Source organism: Crocodylus porosus, unplaced genomic scaffold (assembly GCF_001723895.1).
Source record: "Crocodylus porosus isolate Cpor-Errol unplaced genomic scaffold, CroPor_comp1, whole genome shotgun sequence".
Taxonomy (NCBI): domain Eukaryota; kingdom Metazoa; phylum Chordata; order Crocodylia; family Crocodylidae; genus Crocodylus; species Crocodylus porosus.
In genome coordinates, this window is record NW_017728914.1 from 33,764,517 (window position 1) to 33,780,475 (window position 15,959).

The window sequence follows — 15,959 nt, forward strand, 5'->3', positions numbered from 1 at the left end:
GGACCTGAACCTGTTCAGCCTCCACAAGAGAAGGCTGAGGGGGGATCTGGTGGCCTGTTACAAACTAGTCAGGGGGGACCAGCGGGGAATGGGAGAGTCCCTGTTCCCCCGAGCACTACTGGGAATAACAAGGAACAACGGCCATAAATTGACTGAAAGTAGGCTCAGGCTAGATATCTGAAGGCACTACTTCACGGTCAGGGCAGCTAGGATCTGGAACCAACTTCCAAGGGAAGTGGTGCTCACTCCTATACCGGGGGTCTTCAAAAGGAGGCTAGATAAACACCTTGCTGGGGTTGTTTGACCCCAGCATCCTTTCCTGCCCATGGCAAGGGGTCAGACTTGATGATCTGCTCAGGTCCTTTCCGACCCTACTAACTATAAAACTATGAAACTGCTGCCCCGTGTGACCTTGGCCAAATCACTTAGCCCCCCTCAGTTTTCCCCCTCTGTACAATGGGAGCAATAGCACTGCCCAGCCCCTACAGGAAGAGGAGGGAAGACATGAAAGCCCGAGCCATAATACAGCCAGACAGCTACACCGGGGGAGGATAGGGTAGCAGGCGGGAGGGGACAGCCCAGCAGTGAGGTCCGACTTACAGGAGGGAAGTGGCGGTAGTTCTGGATGGGGCCGTGCTCGGCGGGCGGTGGGTACCGGATCTGCTGCCAGTCCTCGTAGCCGTGGAACAGGGGGTGGGGCGCCGGCGGGCTGTACTGGAACTGGTACATGGGGCAGGTGGGGCCCAGCGGTGCCGGCAGCGGCTCGGGGGGCAGCCTCTCCCCAGACAGCTGCTGGAGGCAGATGGGCACCATCAGGAGCCGAGCCAAGACGTCACCGCTACGCAGACCCCTCTCTTCCCCACATCCCCGTCCCCTGGGCATCTGGGCACAGACATCCCCACCCATCTGCCCAGCGCCTCTGGGGTGCAGCTAGACCATAGATGACAAGGGGTAAAGGAGGTGCCTCTAAGGTCCTCCTGCATGGTCCAACCCAGGAGAGGGGAGCCGGACCCTGCTGCCGCCCCATACCTGCTTGTGCTGCTTCAGCATCTTCTTCAGCTTCTCCTTCTCCTCCTTCTCCCTCTGGCAGTCATCCTTGCAGAGCCGTAGCTGAGGGAAGGAGCAGAAGGGCTCAGAACCGAGCCGGCACTTGCAGCCCCTCTGGGCTGGGCTGGGCTGGGCAGGGGTGATGCCAGGCCCAGGGAGCAGGGAGCTGTGCCCTCCCCAGGAATGTGAAGCAGCTGTCCGCTACATCGGGGGCAGTGGACAGGCCTGGCTGCAGGGGTCTTGGCCACACTGGCAGCTGAAGGATGAGGCTGGGAGCTTCAAATTCCAGGCAGGGAGTCCCCTCGGTTCAGCTGTGCTGCTGCCTGGTGTCCCCCCCCACCCCAACACCCTCTGGGGTGACAGAGACCCCCCCCCATGCTCAGCCAACCCCACAGGTAGCAGGGCAAGCTGCTCCCAGGCTGCCTGTCCTCCTCAGCATAGGGGCAGCTAGCTCTGGGGTGCAACGGGGGCAAGAACATTGTGGCAGTCATCCCCTGCGGGGCCTGAGCCCTTGCCCTGCTGATGCCAGAGCCTGGTGGAAATGGTCCCCGGGGTGAACGGCGGGGGTGCAAGCCCGTGGGGGGTGAAGGGCACCTTCCTCACCTGGTGACTGGACACCGTCAGCTGCTTCTGGAGCTTCTCCAGTTGCTGCTTCAGCTCCTCCTTCTCCTCATTCATCCTCTCCCGGTCGCTCCGCTCCCGCTGGAAGTCCTCCTCGAAGACCTTCACCTGGCAGAGAGGAGCAAAGGGAGGCTGTGGGTGCCACGGCAAGCCCCGGGGGGGAAAGCAGGTGCCCTCTGTGCTGATGCAGCCCCAGATCGCCCCCTGCCTCAAAGCCTGGACAGCCTCCCTGCTATGAGGGCACGACCCCCCTTTCTGTGCCCTGGTGGTGCTGGGGGCCAGCCCCAACACCACGGGGATCTCCCAAGGGTGCAGACGTGAGGAGGGGGCCCCCCAAATACCTGCTGCTTCAGAAGCTCATTCTGGGTCAGCAGCTCATGCCGGTGCATGCCCCCGCCGGGCTCCATGGTGCTCACGAAGGCTGAAGCAGATGGGGCAGTCGCCTGGCTGCTCAGAGCTTCCTCCAGGGCCTGAGGGGACAGGAGCAGAGCCGTGAGTGCTGTACCCACCATGAATGGCAGTGGGGAGCGGGAGACTCCTTCAGAGGGGCCCCGGCACAGATGTCACCCAGCACGTGGTGAGGTGGACGAGTGCACCCACCACCAGCCGGGTCCCCGGGGTGGCAGCAGCTTGCAAAGGGGTGGGTTTCAGTGCAAAGCTTTGGCTGGCGTGGCACAGGGCTGGCCAGGCTGCATGGCTGGTACTGCAAGGTCTCAATTGCCTGGCACCGAGATACAGACAATGTGGGCTGCGGGCATGAGGCTGGAGGAGAGCAACGCAAAACCCAAGTGCCCAGGGTGCGCCGGGCAGGAGCCCCACCTTGTTCAGCCTCTGGATCTCCTTCTCCTGGTACTCCCGCTGCTTGGTGACCGGCGCCAGCTGCTCCTGCAGGAACCGCGTCCTCTGCTTCAGCTCCTTCACCTCGGCCGACAGCCGCTCCTTCTCCGCCTGGAAAGGAAGGGCAGGAGAGTCGGGAAGGGCACAAGAGGTGCATCCGACTCTCTCCCCATGCCAGCACCTGAGAGGATGGGCTGTGTCTGCTCTGTGCCACCCCGTCAGCCATCGTGGCGAGGGTGCTGAGGGACCAGAGCCACACAGCCAGGAGAGGCCAGTGCCCACAGAGATGAGGAACTGGAAGGGCTGGTGTGAGCTCAGGACTACACATAGGTCAAGGTCAAGGTCAAGGTCAAGGTCAAGGTCAAGGGGAGCGACAGGGCTGGGCTAACTTTTTGTGGTGCAAGAGAGGTGAGCCAGGGCTCCCGCCACTATGGAAAGCCAGGGCTTGAGTCCCAAAGCTCCCCCAGGGAGGCGGGGGGGGGGGTGCAGAAATCGACAGCCCCTGACGGATTTACCTCCTCCACCTCGATGCGGGACTTGGCCAGCAGCAGCTTGCGGTCGAAGTCCCGCTGCTTCTGCTCCCGCTCCACCTCCTGCTCACCCAGCGCCTTCTGGGCATCCGCCAGCTTGTGGCGCAGGTCCGTGATCTGCAGAGGGGCACGGACAGCTGCGCTCAGCTCTGGATGGGAGGCCACAAGCCCAGTGCTGCCTGGGCCGGGCAGAGCCCCCGTCCCGTGCTCCCTTCACTTCCCACCCTCGCCCATGGGGCAGCAGGAGAAAGAGAAGGGCCCCGTGCCCCCTGCAATGGTTGCAGTGGACTCATCTGGACTGCAGGGACAGGGCCTAGGGCAGGGGAGACCGGAGGCAGGAAAGTGTGGACTGGAGGCATCAGAACTGCAGTCATGATGGCTCCTTGCATATGTGCATGCACACACACACACACACGTGCACATAGATATGTGCACAAACAGACATGCCACGTACAGACATAAATGAAGAGATATGTGTACACGCAGACATGCCATGTACACAGACATACATGCACACAGATATGTGCACACACAAACAGACGTGCTACGTACACAGACATACATGCACACATGCAAGCACACAGTGCCCTCTGAGGTCTTTCCATTGTGCCCATAGCTCAAGGACCATCGCCTAGGGCCATAGCACATGCAGCGGCCATGCTATGGCACCCAGTGAGCCCCGAGTTACCTTCTGCTCATACTGCTGCTTCATGGCCCGGAAGTGCTGGTCCCACTGCTTATTCACCTCCAGAAGCTGGCAGGGGACAGATGCAGAGTGAGCCCCAGCCAGGTCCCCCTCCCCTTGCTGGCTGTGTGGGCCCTGGTCTGGTCCCGATCCTGCCTGCAGCCTCCGCCCTGCTCCTCACCTCATTGCGCTGGTGCTCCAGGATCTTCACCTTCTTCTCACTGGCTTCGCTCGTGCCCTTGCCCGATGTCTTCTCCGCCGTGGCCCCACTCTGCAATGGAGCAGATGCCGCACCCTTCAGGACCTCCAGCATACAGAGGGGGAGGCCACATACATCCCATAGGGGGGCGAAGGGGGTCCCGCATCTGCCATTAGTCTCCCCGCACCAACCCAGTGCTCCTGGGGCTCATGCTGCCTCCCCTATGGTGTGGGGAGGATCAGGCAGCTTCAAGCTGATACCTGTCTATCTCCAGGGCAGAAATCAATTCCTGAGCCAGGCTGAAGCCACTGGCTTGTCCCTGTGTAACCTCCCCCTGAGTCCCAGCTGTTGCAGGTCTGGGGAGAGGCAGAGGGACCTGGGCTGGCTCTGTGCACTGGGCGTTAGGGTGGGAGATGCATCTTGCACAGGTCTCCCTGCGGTCTGTTGCTGGAAGGAAGGGGGTTAGCCCTCGGGCTGGGCTCTATCCTCGGACGATGCAGCATCCCAGCAAGATCCTACCTGCTGTGGGCTGCAGCGCTCTACACCGTCCCCTTTGGCACCCTCCTTCCTCAGCAGCACCATCTTCCGCAGCTCCTGGTTCTCACACCTGCGTGGGAAAGGCATTTACACATGGCAGGGAAACCAGCGTGTGGATAAGAGAAAGTCGGGGACCCTGCCTCACATCCCCACTCCCCTGTGCCACTCACCGGAGCTTCTCCGTAACCTGGTTTCTCTGCTCCAGGTCCTTCTCCAGCTTGGCCCTCAGGTCCTCATTCTCGTTACGCAGCTGCTCGCACAGTGTCTGCCGGGGAAATGCCCAAGACTTTCAGCTCCCGCTGTTTCTTGAGGGAGGGCAGATGGGGACACGGCCTGCCCTGAGATGCCATAGGCATCCTGAAGCCAGGACAGGCAGATGGGGGAGATGGGTGTTTCACCCCCGCCTGGCACTGGGCTGGCTCTTGCTGCTAGGGAAGGCACTGGGCAGAGGTACGGGATCCCTGTGGACTGCAATGGCTTTGGCCAAGAGGCAGGAGAGGGTAGCACTTTGGAGACCGAGTGGCTCAGACAGGTGGGAGCTTTTGCAGGCAACACCCTCCTCCCTGCGAGCAGAGCAATGGGGAAAGGGGACGCTGGAAGGAAGCAGCTGGGGGACCGAAGGGCCAGGGGGGCAAGAAACACGAAGGAGAGGCTGGTGGGGCAGGGGGAAGGCTGGAGCACCCCGCACCTGCAGGACGGAGGTCCGCTGCTCGTTGCGGTGCACCTTGGAGGCCAGGCGGTTGAACTCCAGGGCCATGCGCCCCAGGTGGGCCAGCACCTGGTTCCTGTCGGCCTCCTCGGCGAAGACGCTCAGGGTGCTCTCCAGCCGCTGCAGGTGTAGCATCAGGTTGGCATCCTCATGCTGCGGCTTCTCAGTGTCCTAGGAGGCAGAACGTGGTCAGTGGCGGGGGGGTGGGCCCAGGTGCATCGCACGCCCACAGCAGCTAGGTGCCTGCGTGCCCACGAGTGTGTTTGCAAGTGCATCTCTCCAGCTACCCTGTGACATCACTCGTGTCACTCACTCTTCTCGGGCAACTCGGCAGTATCTGCCCACCCTGGGCTTTCTGGGTGCTTTCCCAGCCTGGAGCTGGCCCCATCACACCTGGCCAGGTGAGCTTTGTTTACAGGACACGTCAAGGCAGGACCTGTGCTGGGCAGCCCATGCCTTTCACAGGGCCCAGAAGCCTGGAGGACCGATGCTGGGCCTGTTCTGTGCCCAGCATCTGTCCCATGCCCGACTCAGACCCCCGGATACCCACAGCTCGGCTCAACGGACTGCTTTTTCATCTCGATTTTTCCTAGAGACAAGGTAGCCTCCTCTCCACTGCTGGGCTCTGCCGGCAACTGGCATCTCCTGGCTGCTTGCCCCAGACAGGCTGCAACAGCCCCAGGCATTGGGTTATGCAGGGGGCTACTGCAATGAAACTCAGGGGGCTACTGCCACTAGCTTGTGTTTGATCAAAGCACACACCCTGAAGATGAAGGCTTCAATGGTTAATTGCTTTCCTTGCTAGGACCTCGCTCCTCCTCTCCAGTCTGCATCAGCCCAGCTTTAGTGTCCAGCTGCTGGGTTTGGTTACCCCATGTCTGCTAGCCAGAAGAGCCCATTGCCAACCCCCCTTCCCCAAAATCAAGTCAGCCCTTCACGTCCTAAGCAGAAGGACCTCTTGGCATCTCTCACTCTAGGACCTGCTTTTCCAGGTCTTCTTCATCCCCGCTGCTCCAGCTCGCTCTGGGATCGCCGGCCCCACAACATCACGCTATTGCCAAGCAGAAGCACCGGACCCCTTTCACTCGCTCAGTGCACCTGAGGGTCACGTGCATCTTCTGACCACAGCGATGCAAACCCCAGAGCTGCCACAACATGCCTGGGAACACAGCCCTGTGATACAGGGCCCGGAGCCTGGTCATGTACCCCACTTCACCCGCCAATCAATTTTTGCCCCTGCTGCTCCTACTAGAAGGCTGCTCCAGCACCTCGCTGCTCTGACGGTGACAAACCTTTCTACAAGCTGTCAAGGAGACCTGGGGTTGCCCAAGCTGGTCTCAACCAAGGGCAGACCCCCCCAGGAAGCACACAGTGGGCACCCCAAAGCATCCCATATGCTGGTGCCCCCTTTCCATGCAGCCCTACCATGCAACGCTGGTATTTATCACAGCCCCGTTCCCCAAGGCTGCTTCATTCACCGACGGGCAGTGCCTCCCTGCTCCCTCCTCTCCCTGGGAGCTGCTGGCTCTGTCTGCGTGGGAACCGTCTCACCGCAGCCAGAGCAGTGCCCTTCTCTGCCTCTCCAGTATCCAAGCCAGCCCGCTTGCAGCCCTTCACCATATCGCCAGCCCTTGCTTGCTTGCACTCTCCTGCTCTGGTGTGCATCCAACTGGGCTGTATTTAATCCCTGGGCTGCGGCACACCCACTGGCCTCGCCCTCGCCCACCCCTGGCTTACGCACATGCTGACAGCACCGGCATCCCCAGAACTGAATGGATTTGTCCTACGCGAGTGCACATCTCCTGGGAGACACGCAGCAAACAGTGGGGCGGAGGCGCTGGCCTGCAGGCACCGCCGGGCTGGCACGGCCGCGTCTCTCTCCGGGGCGGAGAGCTCCGAGGGTAGAGAGATGGGAGCGGGTCCTACTGTGCCACCTGCCGGGGGCCTGGCACCACCCCCTGGGACTGGGCTGACTCATTCTGTCCCCGGGGCCTTAAGGAAATCGCAGCCTTGCAGTAGCACGTGTCCAGCCCTCACATCTCCCGCTGCCGAGCAACCAAAGCAGCCGCTCCCCACGGCGCGGCAGGGCACACGCCATCCTCAGAAGCGCGATCGTCATCGCCGAGCCTGGGCACGGCAGTGCCCCCGCCTGACTTAGATGGTGAAGCCACCGCAGCCTGTCCTGGCCCTGGCCGGAGCTGCTGAGCTGGAAGCAGAACAGGCCCAGTGCTCCCAGTGATGCCAACCCACAAGGCTGGGTGGGACACCGAGCCGAGTGCTGCATCGGGTTTGGCAGCTCCCTGGAGGTTTGGATCGGCCGAGCTTGGGGCTCTCGATGCCCTCGCAGAAGCCGCGCCACTAAGAACGGGGTTTAAAACAGCCTCTGCATGCAGCCCATAACCTGAGCTCTCAGGCCCAGCTGCTGCACAGTACCATGTGTCCTGGGATGAATTCCTACAGGCTGGCAAGGCCCTGATTCTCTGCCCAGGGCTTGCAGCATGCTCTGTCCTCCTCCCCTTTCCCTGAGGCCGGTGGGGTGGGGAATGCCGCTCTCCCCTGCAGCACTGACTCTCCTCTGGCTCCATCTCCTGGGCCCGTTACAAGCTGAACGCAACCACTGAGCAGAGCCTGCTGGCCAAACCGAGTCACGTGTGGGGGGTGGTGTTATAGGGCCAGCTTGCAGAGGTCTATGCATGGCTGGAGGGATGCAGAAGCCCTGCAGGAGCTGGTCAAGGAGGGGGGCGTGTGGGAGAACACAGTGGTCAGCACCAAGCCGAAAGGTTAAGTGCTCCAGCACATTGCCTCACACAGGACTTTACAGCCCTTCTCCCCAGCGCCACGTGACCTGGCTGGAAGGATACCCAGGTCTGTGGGTGCACGACCATTTGCACAGGCGAGCAAAAAGGGGCTTTTCCCCTCTCCTGAGCTTCCTGACTCATCCCTGGCCACTGGCCCCGCACGGAAACCATGGGGTGGGGGACGAGGGGGCACATTCCCAGCCAGGGAGCACACAGAGGGCAGCTCCACTTGCCTCACCTGCCTGGGTGCAGCGCTTGCCCCTCAGCACCCCACAACCCCGTCCATCACCAGCCATTAGGGAGCACAGCCCGTTGGTGCCAGGAGACCTCGTGCAGTCATCACTGGGGCACAAGCCTCACCCACCCCTGGGATCCAGTCTGTGGGATGCCAGCCCTGCTTGGTGCAGCCCCCAAAAGCTTCCCCGAGTCGCGCTGGGGGGGTGGGCACTCACCGATTTCCTGCTCTCGTGGGAAAACCTCTTGTCCTCGGTGGGCACGATCTCGAACTCAGAGGATGAGCCCTGTGGAGGCAGGTGGGGGTCAGGCTCCAGGCAGGGAGTGGAGCCCATCGCCTGGGGGCAGCATGGATGGGACAGGTCCCTCCAGCCCCTGGATGGACCCCAGTGCTGTTTGCAGATCTGGGAGGAGGACGGGCTTGGGGACAGGGTCCAGCTATGGGGGACTCCCAGGCAAGAGGGTCTTCCCTAACAAGCAGAGCAAGCCCTGCGTCTCCAGGGGTCAGAGAACTGGGAGGTGACTGATGGTGGACTGGGCAGCTCCACCCTGAAGGCTGCTCTCACCCCAGTATCAGGTCAGAGGACAGGGGCTTACCAACCACTCCCAGCCCGCATGCTACGCAGGCACGCTCCAGACCTCTCCTCTGGCCACACTTACGCTTAGCGGAGTCGGCCGAGTCTCTGCATCCTGCTCCTTCTCGCTCCTGCTTGGCTCCGCCGAGGTCATGTTGCCGTCTGGGTCTCTGCCTGTGAGGGAAGGGAGCATCACAGCCTTGACATGGGACCTGTCCCTACCCCACTGGGAGCACAGGGATCCTGGATGGTGCCGGTGATAAGGACCTTCTAGCTGGGGTGATGCAGCCCAGACAGCAGCTCTGGCTCTGTGCAGGCTGGAGACAGTGGGTTGGGCTCTGTCTCAGCGGCAACACGTCAGATTTAGCTGGTACCAGCTCTGAGCTTATTAGGGGTCAAACTAAAGGGGAGCCCAATAACCAGTCTCGTAGCACCAGGCTCTCCCACTCGTGCCCTCGGAAGCCGTGCTTTGGAGGCTTTCTTGCTCCTTATCACAGCTTCTGGTTGCATTTAGACCAGTGGCCAGTCTCCCCTTCCAAAAGCAGGCAGTGGGTGTTTCATCCCCTAATCACGGGCAGCAGGGAAAGATGGCATTCCCCCCACTGCAGCCCTCAAGACCCAGTGTGGCCTCTCAGGTCTGCCCAGGCTCGTGAGCAGACAACTGCAACTCTCACGCATGGGAAAAAGTCACAGAGACCTTCCTCCCAGCCCTGCCAAGGCCAGCACAGCCCCCGGGCCGGACAAGCACCTGGAAGCCTCAGGCAGGTCCTGGCTCATTGCAACAGGCTTTTGGATGCCCAGTGGAGCGTGCCGGGAGGGGAAGGGGCTTCCTGGCCTGGCCTGGCTGCTCGTTAAAGGGAGCATCTTCTCAGATACCCCCCACCCAGGTGCCCCCAGTACCTGTTACTTCCAGCAGCTCGTCCGAGGGGAAAGGCGACGGCTGCAGCATCTTGTTGTCCTTCACCAGGTCCTCCACTTTCTGCCGCAGCTTGGAGGCCTCCACGTGGGACTCTTCCAGCAGCTCTCCTGGGGAGCACAGTGACCAGAGGGGCTCACATACCTGGGCAGCACATGTCCACCAGTCCCAGGTTCCCCGCTGGCCTGGATTTCACCATGGGGCAGGGGTGGGGGAAACCTCCCTGGGCAAATTCAGGCAATCAGAGTTCTCTGTGATCCTCCCACAGAGGCGAGAAGACAGCACGTGCACTGCAAAAAGTCCTCTCTTGTCTTTTAAAAGCTCTGGGCTTACAAGCTAGTGGCCTTCAGTCCAGAGCCACGGGAACACTTTCCAATTCCCCATTTTGCTCTGGGCTAGGATCCAAACACCAAGTCTTCTCCTGTGCCCTACAGCCTGGTAGGTTAGACCACTGGGAGACAACCCGTTCGCCAGCCGTGCCACAAATTAGCCCTGTATCCCCGAGGGCCACTCCCAGTCCCTTCCCCTGCCTAGCTGGCTGCTTTACTGTCTGCTTCCTGCCCGATCTGCTGCTCTGTCGTCTGCTCCCCGCCCCGTGTCCCCTGCCTGATCTGCTACTGTGGTCGGCTTCCTGCCCTGTGCTCCCTTCCTGATCTGTACTCTGCTTTCTGCTCCCTGCCAGACCTGCTGCTGCTGTACTGCCTGCCCCCTCCCCAGTGTGGTACACGGGGCACGTGGCTGCCCGTGCCACCGGTGGCATGCGTGCTGCCAGCTGGGCTCCCTGCATCAGACTGCAGCGCGTCACGGCTTTTGATCCCGAGCGGTGGAGCCTGCACGGTACGTGCCTGTGGGAGCCAGTGATGCCTCCGCAGAGGTCCCGGGGAGCAGAACAAGCTGGGGAAAGCCACCCCACTGCTCTGGGATGGGGTGTTTTGGTCGGTTGCCGAGCCCCCTTTAGAAGCAAGGTGGGCCTGGTCCCCATGGGGGTCACGGGATGATCTCAGAGGAGCTGCACTGTAAGACACTTCCCATTTTCCAGCCCTGCCTCTGCCTAGCAATCACCCCGTCATATTCAGGACAGCTCCTGGATCGCTCCGCAGCTCCGCCAAATGCAGGGTCTGCCCCGGGAGAGAGATCCAGGAGCGGCGCTTGCCGAGCCCTTACCTAGAGATTTTATCCCTTGCATCTTTTCCTTCAGCCGGGTGTTCTCCTCCACTAGCCGCTCAAAGGCTTTGGCCGCCTCCTCCCGCGTGGCCCCGCCGGGGTCGTAGATGTGGTACGGTCCTTTCCCTTCCATGCCTGCTGCTCACACATCCGCCTCCCAGCCGGACTTCCCTGCAAGGCAACAGGTCAGAGCGTCACCTTCCCCGGTGGGCTCAGCCATGGGTCCCCGGGGCATCACCCCCCTGCCCTTGCGCAGGCACCGGGAGCCATCAGCCTGCCAGGCAGAGCAGGCCTGCAGCTCACAGGCAGAAATGAGCAGCGACAGCACGTGCCCTTGCTTCCTGTGCCTCCCTTTGAAGGTGGCTCAGGGCAGCCACGAGGAGCCTGCTGGTCTATATTGCAGGGGCGGTTTGGCTGCATGAGGAAGCAGAGGCAAAGGTGGGCAGACCAGCCAGCTCCGCCTGGCACTGCCCCAGCTCCGGGCTCCACGCATTGCTTTTTTTTGCCTTCCCTCTGTGCAAAAGATGTGTAGGGCAAAGGCAACGCCTGCTGCTAGGGTGACTCTCTGCACAGCTTCTGCTCCGATCAGTTTAGGACCGGGCATTGCAAAGTACGGCAGCCCCAAGACAACCCGCTGCAATAACGGACAGCACAGATTCCCCCGGGCTGTGGTTTTGGCTCTGGACAGGTCTTTCCCCACTGCCACCCGCCTGCTCCAGTCTCCCAGGGTGGGATGGCTGGATTCTCATGCAACTTGGCAACGTGCTTTAATGCTGCACCCAATTAACAGAGCTTGAAAAAAAGAAAATTATGGGTGCTTAGGAGTTGCCTTCATCCCAGTCATTATGGGCAGGTCAAGGCAGGTGGCTGTTTTCCCCCTCTCAGAGGTTTCTCATGTTGAATTTTTTCTAGAATTGTATTTCTTTTCTCCCTAGAGCTGGATTTTTTCTAGAAAAGCTGCCTGCCATGTGGGGCGACAGACAAAGCACGGTCCACGCGCACAAACAGCAAAGGAACCAGTTTGCAAAATGCCCCTTAATAGACACCAGGCTGTGGAAAGCTGCAGACGGGAAACTGAGAGGCAAATGAGAACCAGCATGCCAGGAAGAGATTTTTCAGATGGTTTAGAAAAATCCCAGTGTTTTCTCACCATGGAAATCCCATTATGAAAAACATCTGGGAGTGAAAAAAAGAGCAATGCCAAAGCCCTTCTCCCCGGCTCGCGGACTCACTGGACTCCTGTAGAGCTGGGTCCTGAGATTGCAGGTTGTTACCGCACCAACAGGCCAGCAACAGGCTCTGACCTCCCGGCGTCTCTGGGATGCCCCCCGGGACCCAACCCAGGCACAGACCAGTTTGGACAACATTAATCAGCTTTATCAGACCCCCAAAGACTCTGGGACGACTCCCATGGAGTTTGTGGGGTGCAAGCACCTTGACTCAGCCAGGCACCGGGCAGGGCATCAGGTCACTTGGGAAGACGAGAGGGACCACAAATGGATCACGAAACAAAAGAAATAAATAAAAACCAGTCACCCCATGGGCTGCCCTTTGAAATACCAGTGCGCTCTCGGGACTCAGAAACCTCTTGACGTGGTGAATCTATTCGGTACTTTTATACGTGCCGTGTACTCTCCGGGACGCATCGTCTGCAGCTGCTGCAGGGATGCTGATGGGAGGGGAAGGTGCAGCCACAGTAAACAGGCCAGGCCCGAAGCGGGAGAGATGACAGGGCTGCGCGCCCTGTGCCAGCCCTGCTGACAACAGAAGTGCCGTGCCCTGCTAACCCGTGGCACGGAGCCAGCTGCCGACACTCACCCTTTACATAACCTGCCTCCGGCGCCTGGGGACTTTCCACATGACAACTGCCACCTGGCAGGATCCAGGACCAGAATAGCAATTAGCACACAGACTCATCTGGAGATAATTGCCATGACCTTGCTGGGGACTTCTGCTCTCGGGCAAGGCTCAGACGAGCCCTGCTTAGAAGGATCCCCCCCCGGCCCTCTCTGCAGCACCCATGTGCCCTGCCTGCCCTGGGATGCTCTGTCCATTCACTCGCACACTCATTTCTAGAGCAAACGAGTGGCATTTCAGCGAATAAAGGGGACACATGAGCCCCTTCCCTCTGCAGGCATCTCCTCCCCTGGCCTCTCTCTTCCAGCCCTCCCCAGCACTGTGCTGAGCCTGGACACCAAAGCTGGTGCAGCGCATGCCCTGGGGAGCGACGTGGCTGCGTGTCCCAAGAGGAGAGAGTCCGAGTGCACCTCGCTGCTCTCAAGTCAGAAACAACCGCCTGGTACCTGCAGCCTCGTCTCCCACCCCCGGGCGAGACCGAGCCCCCGCATCCTCCGAGGTGGTGGCTTTCAGCTGCTCCAGGAGCCCTGGCCGTATTTCCAGAGCCTGGCGGCAGCTGGCCAAGCATGGTGGTTGGTGCTAACCTCCTCCCGGGAGCGGGACATCCTCCCCTTGCTGCCGCAAGTGCAGCAGAGCCGAGAGGTCACTCCGCAGAGCTCAGGGCCAGGAGCCCGGGTGGCCCGAGATGGGCCAGGCATCTCTCACGCCTGCCACGTGAGGTCAGGGCCAGCCAAGATGATGCTCTCTCCCAGCACCAGAGCAGTGAAGAACCAAGCGCTGGATTTCGAGGACTGCCACGGCCAGAGCCCAGCCAGGCAGAGACCCCCCACGGCCGCGGTGTCTCGGGAAGGGCAGCGTTCTCCCTTCCTCTCTCAGGCCTGTCCTGACGCCTTCCAGCACCGATTTAAACATCGACGATGTTCAATTTTCCTCCACGAGCATCTGAGCATGATAGGGAGCATGCCCGAGCACCCAGCCCCCCCGAGTGCCGTCTGGGCACATTCACGGTGGGTGTACGTGGCAGCTTAAAACAAGCCCAAGCTGGTTTCCAAATCAGCGACACAGAGGCAACTGCATTTCTTCCCTAAGGAGCCATGATGGAGGAGCCCCCTGGTCTCCCAGCTCTGCAGTGGATCTCCCAGGATCTGGGGCTTTTCTGAGACCTCCAGCAGCTGCAAGAGGGGCAGCAGGAGAGAGCTTGGCTTTCATTTAAAAAGGAAGAAAAACAGTGGTGCTATGTTTTCAGTCCTCTTGGTTGGGCTGAAATGCTCCTGACTCCTTCATCCAGTTCAATTCATGCTCCTTGGGTTTGCAAAAATACGTCATTCTTAAGACGGTCTCGTGGCTTTTGAATGTCGAAGGGATGTGGCAGGAACGTGTTAGCCTGTAACATGGAGGATACCACACAGGGCAATTTCTCTCCTGCCCCAGGACCAAGGTCGGGGACCCCGTGGGGTCTCTCCCGAGGCCACGGGAGGCTCTGCTGATGGCCGTCTGCTCGACCACCTCCCTGCCACTGGCAGAAGGACGCACGAGCTGCGCGGCGCCTCTACCTTGCCGGGACCTGCTTGCTTCGCTTGTGCTCTTGAGCAAAGCCGCCTGGGCTTTTCCAGAAAAGGTTTTGGGTCTTGAGACGCTCTCCCCAAGACGAGCACAGCAGCTTCAGGGGAAGTGAACGGCATGGGCACGCGGCAGCTGTGGTTGCATGCTATGGGCTCTGGGTTTCGGCTTGGCAGGGCAGGGGAGGGAGACCTCTCGGCAGAGGTTTTGGGCACGACTCGGCACGAGGAGGAAGCAGACAGCGTGAGTGGGTGGGGGAGGATGCCGGTTAAAAAGCGTGACTGTCATGTGGTTAAATGGCAGCTTCTCGGAGAACAACATGCAGCGCGCCCAGGGTGGGAAACGCACCTCCCCTCCCCTGCAGCCTGCACCCAGTTCACCAGGGACCCCTGCAGCCAGCCAGCGCTTCAGGCCTGGGGCTTGCAATGCGGGAGCTGTGTGGAAAACAGCTCTCCCGTGCCAGAAACATTTCCAAGACACACGAGTTTTCCCATCTGGCACGAGGGCAAAGCCAGCCTTGAATTTTTGGAAGCAGAAACATCCCGGGGGGGCGGCGGTGGCGCTGGTGGAGTGGATCTCAGGTTAAGTCCCCCGAACGAGGTGCGGTTTCGATTGTCTCGAAAGGTTTCGTTCTGATTCTGAACTTTGATTCTTCCCTCCTGATTTCCTATCACCTGACTTCTAGGCAAAGATGTTTGGAGTGGGAAATCCAGGGGGGTTTGTGAAGAAAAGGCCGTTTTGGCCATTTTTGAAACTTTTTTTTTTAAAAAGAAATGTTGGGGTTTTTTTTTTGGGGGGGGGGGAATTGAAACCTTGGCATCCTGGGCAGGCTCCGTATTGGGGTACACCTGGTTTGTCAGAAAACTTCCAGCAAAGCCTGAGCTCCACTTGGCAGCAATGGGGGGAGAGGGAGCCACGGGAGAGTCTCCGATTCTTGGCGAGGCTGCCCTGCGAACGAGGAAGCGATCTGAAGCCGCGCTAGTTTGGGCTTCGTTAGGTTCTCACCACTCTGCAAGACTTAAACGAAGCAGCCGTGAGACGAGCGGGAGGAAACTGTCTCTTGGGCAAGCGGAGGAGCTGCAGGCACGGCAGGGACAGTGCCCAGAGCCCTTGGCTCGCAGCCACAGCCACCAATACCCTCTGCCCCACCTTCCCACGCCCACATTGGGAAACTGTGGACTACCCACGGGCAGAGCTCAGCTGCAGATGGCCGCAGACCCAGGGCCAGCCCCAAAGCCATGAGTCATCCCCTTGACCTTGTGAGCCTGGCTTCGAAGGGTGGGGCAGGAGGCAGGTTCATTTCCACGCCGGGCCGGGAGACCTTGGCAGGCCTGTTCTCAAGCTGTTCTCCGCGGCCGCAAGGGACGCACAGGGCGACAGGAAGAGCCCGAAAGCCCTGGTGCACGCTGGCGGCCCATCGAGCCCCGGGACAGATCAGACACCCCCTGCCCCAGGGGCTTTATTCGGAGGCAGGAGCAGAGCAGTGGCAGCGGGTGCGGACCAAACACGCACGCAAAGGGGAGGAATGAAATGCATCCAGCCTGGCCATGTGGATGGCATGGGGGGGGTCATGGGATACAAGGCAGAGAGGAAAGCAGGGGGCAAGGAGAAGAGGACGGGACACTGTGAAGCCAAGCAGATTCCTCCCTTCGCCCCTGGGGTCAGCAGTTTTGTGATCTTCTCACCACTT

The 15,959-nt window shown here is 60.5% G+C and overlaps 1 protein-coding gene across 2 annotated transcripts in view; it reads right to left on the reverse strand.

Annotated features, from left to right (window-relative positions):
• TNIP1 (TNFAIP3 interacting protein 1) overlaps positions 1-15,959 on the reverse strand; it is a 23,610-nt gene that overhangs the window by 1,657 nt on the left and 5,994 nt on the right. For both annotated transcript variants that reach the window (XM_019535242.1, XM_019535241.1), the window contains exons 2-16: positions 10,853-11,023; positions 9,673-9,798; positions 8,858-8,946; positions 8,416-8,484; positions 5,145-5,336; positions 4,627-4,721; positions 4,439-4,526; positions 3,902-3,991; positions 3,724-3,789; positions 3,021-3,152; positions 2,488-2,616; positions 2,010-2,138; positions 1,651-1,776; positions 1,030-1,110; positions 601-789 (exon numbers count right to left, since the gene is read on the reverse strand). In XM_019535242.1, coding sequence (XP_019390787.1) covers positions 601-789; positions 1,030-1,110; positions 1,651-1,776; positions 2,010-2,138; positions 2,488-2,616; positions 3,021-3,152; positions 3,724-3,789; positions 3,902-3,991; positions 4,439-4,526; positions 4,627-4,721; positions 5,145-5,336; positions 8,416-8,484; positions 8,858-8,946; positions 9,673-9,798; positions 10,853-10,985 — 1,734 coding nt within the window. In that variant the 5' untranslated portion in view covers positions 10,986-11,023. The remainder of the gene's footprint in view (positions 1-600; positions 790-1,029; positions 1,111-1,650; positions 1,777-2,009; positions 2,139-2,487; positions 2,617-3,020; positions 3,153-3,723; positions 3,790-3,901; positions 3,992-4,438; positions 4,527-4,626; positions 4,722-5,144; positions 5,337-8,415; positions 8,485-8,857; positions 8,947-9,672; positions 9,799-10,852; positions 11,024-15,959) is intronic.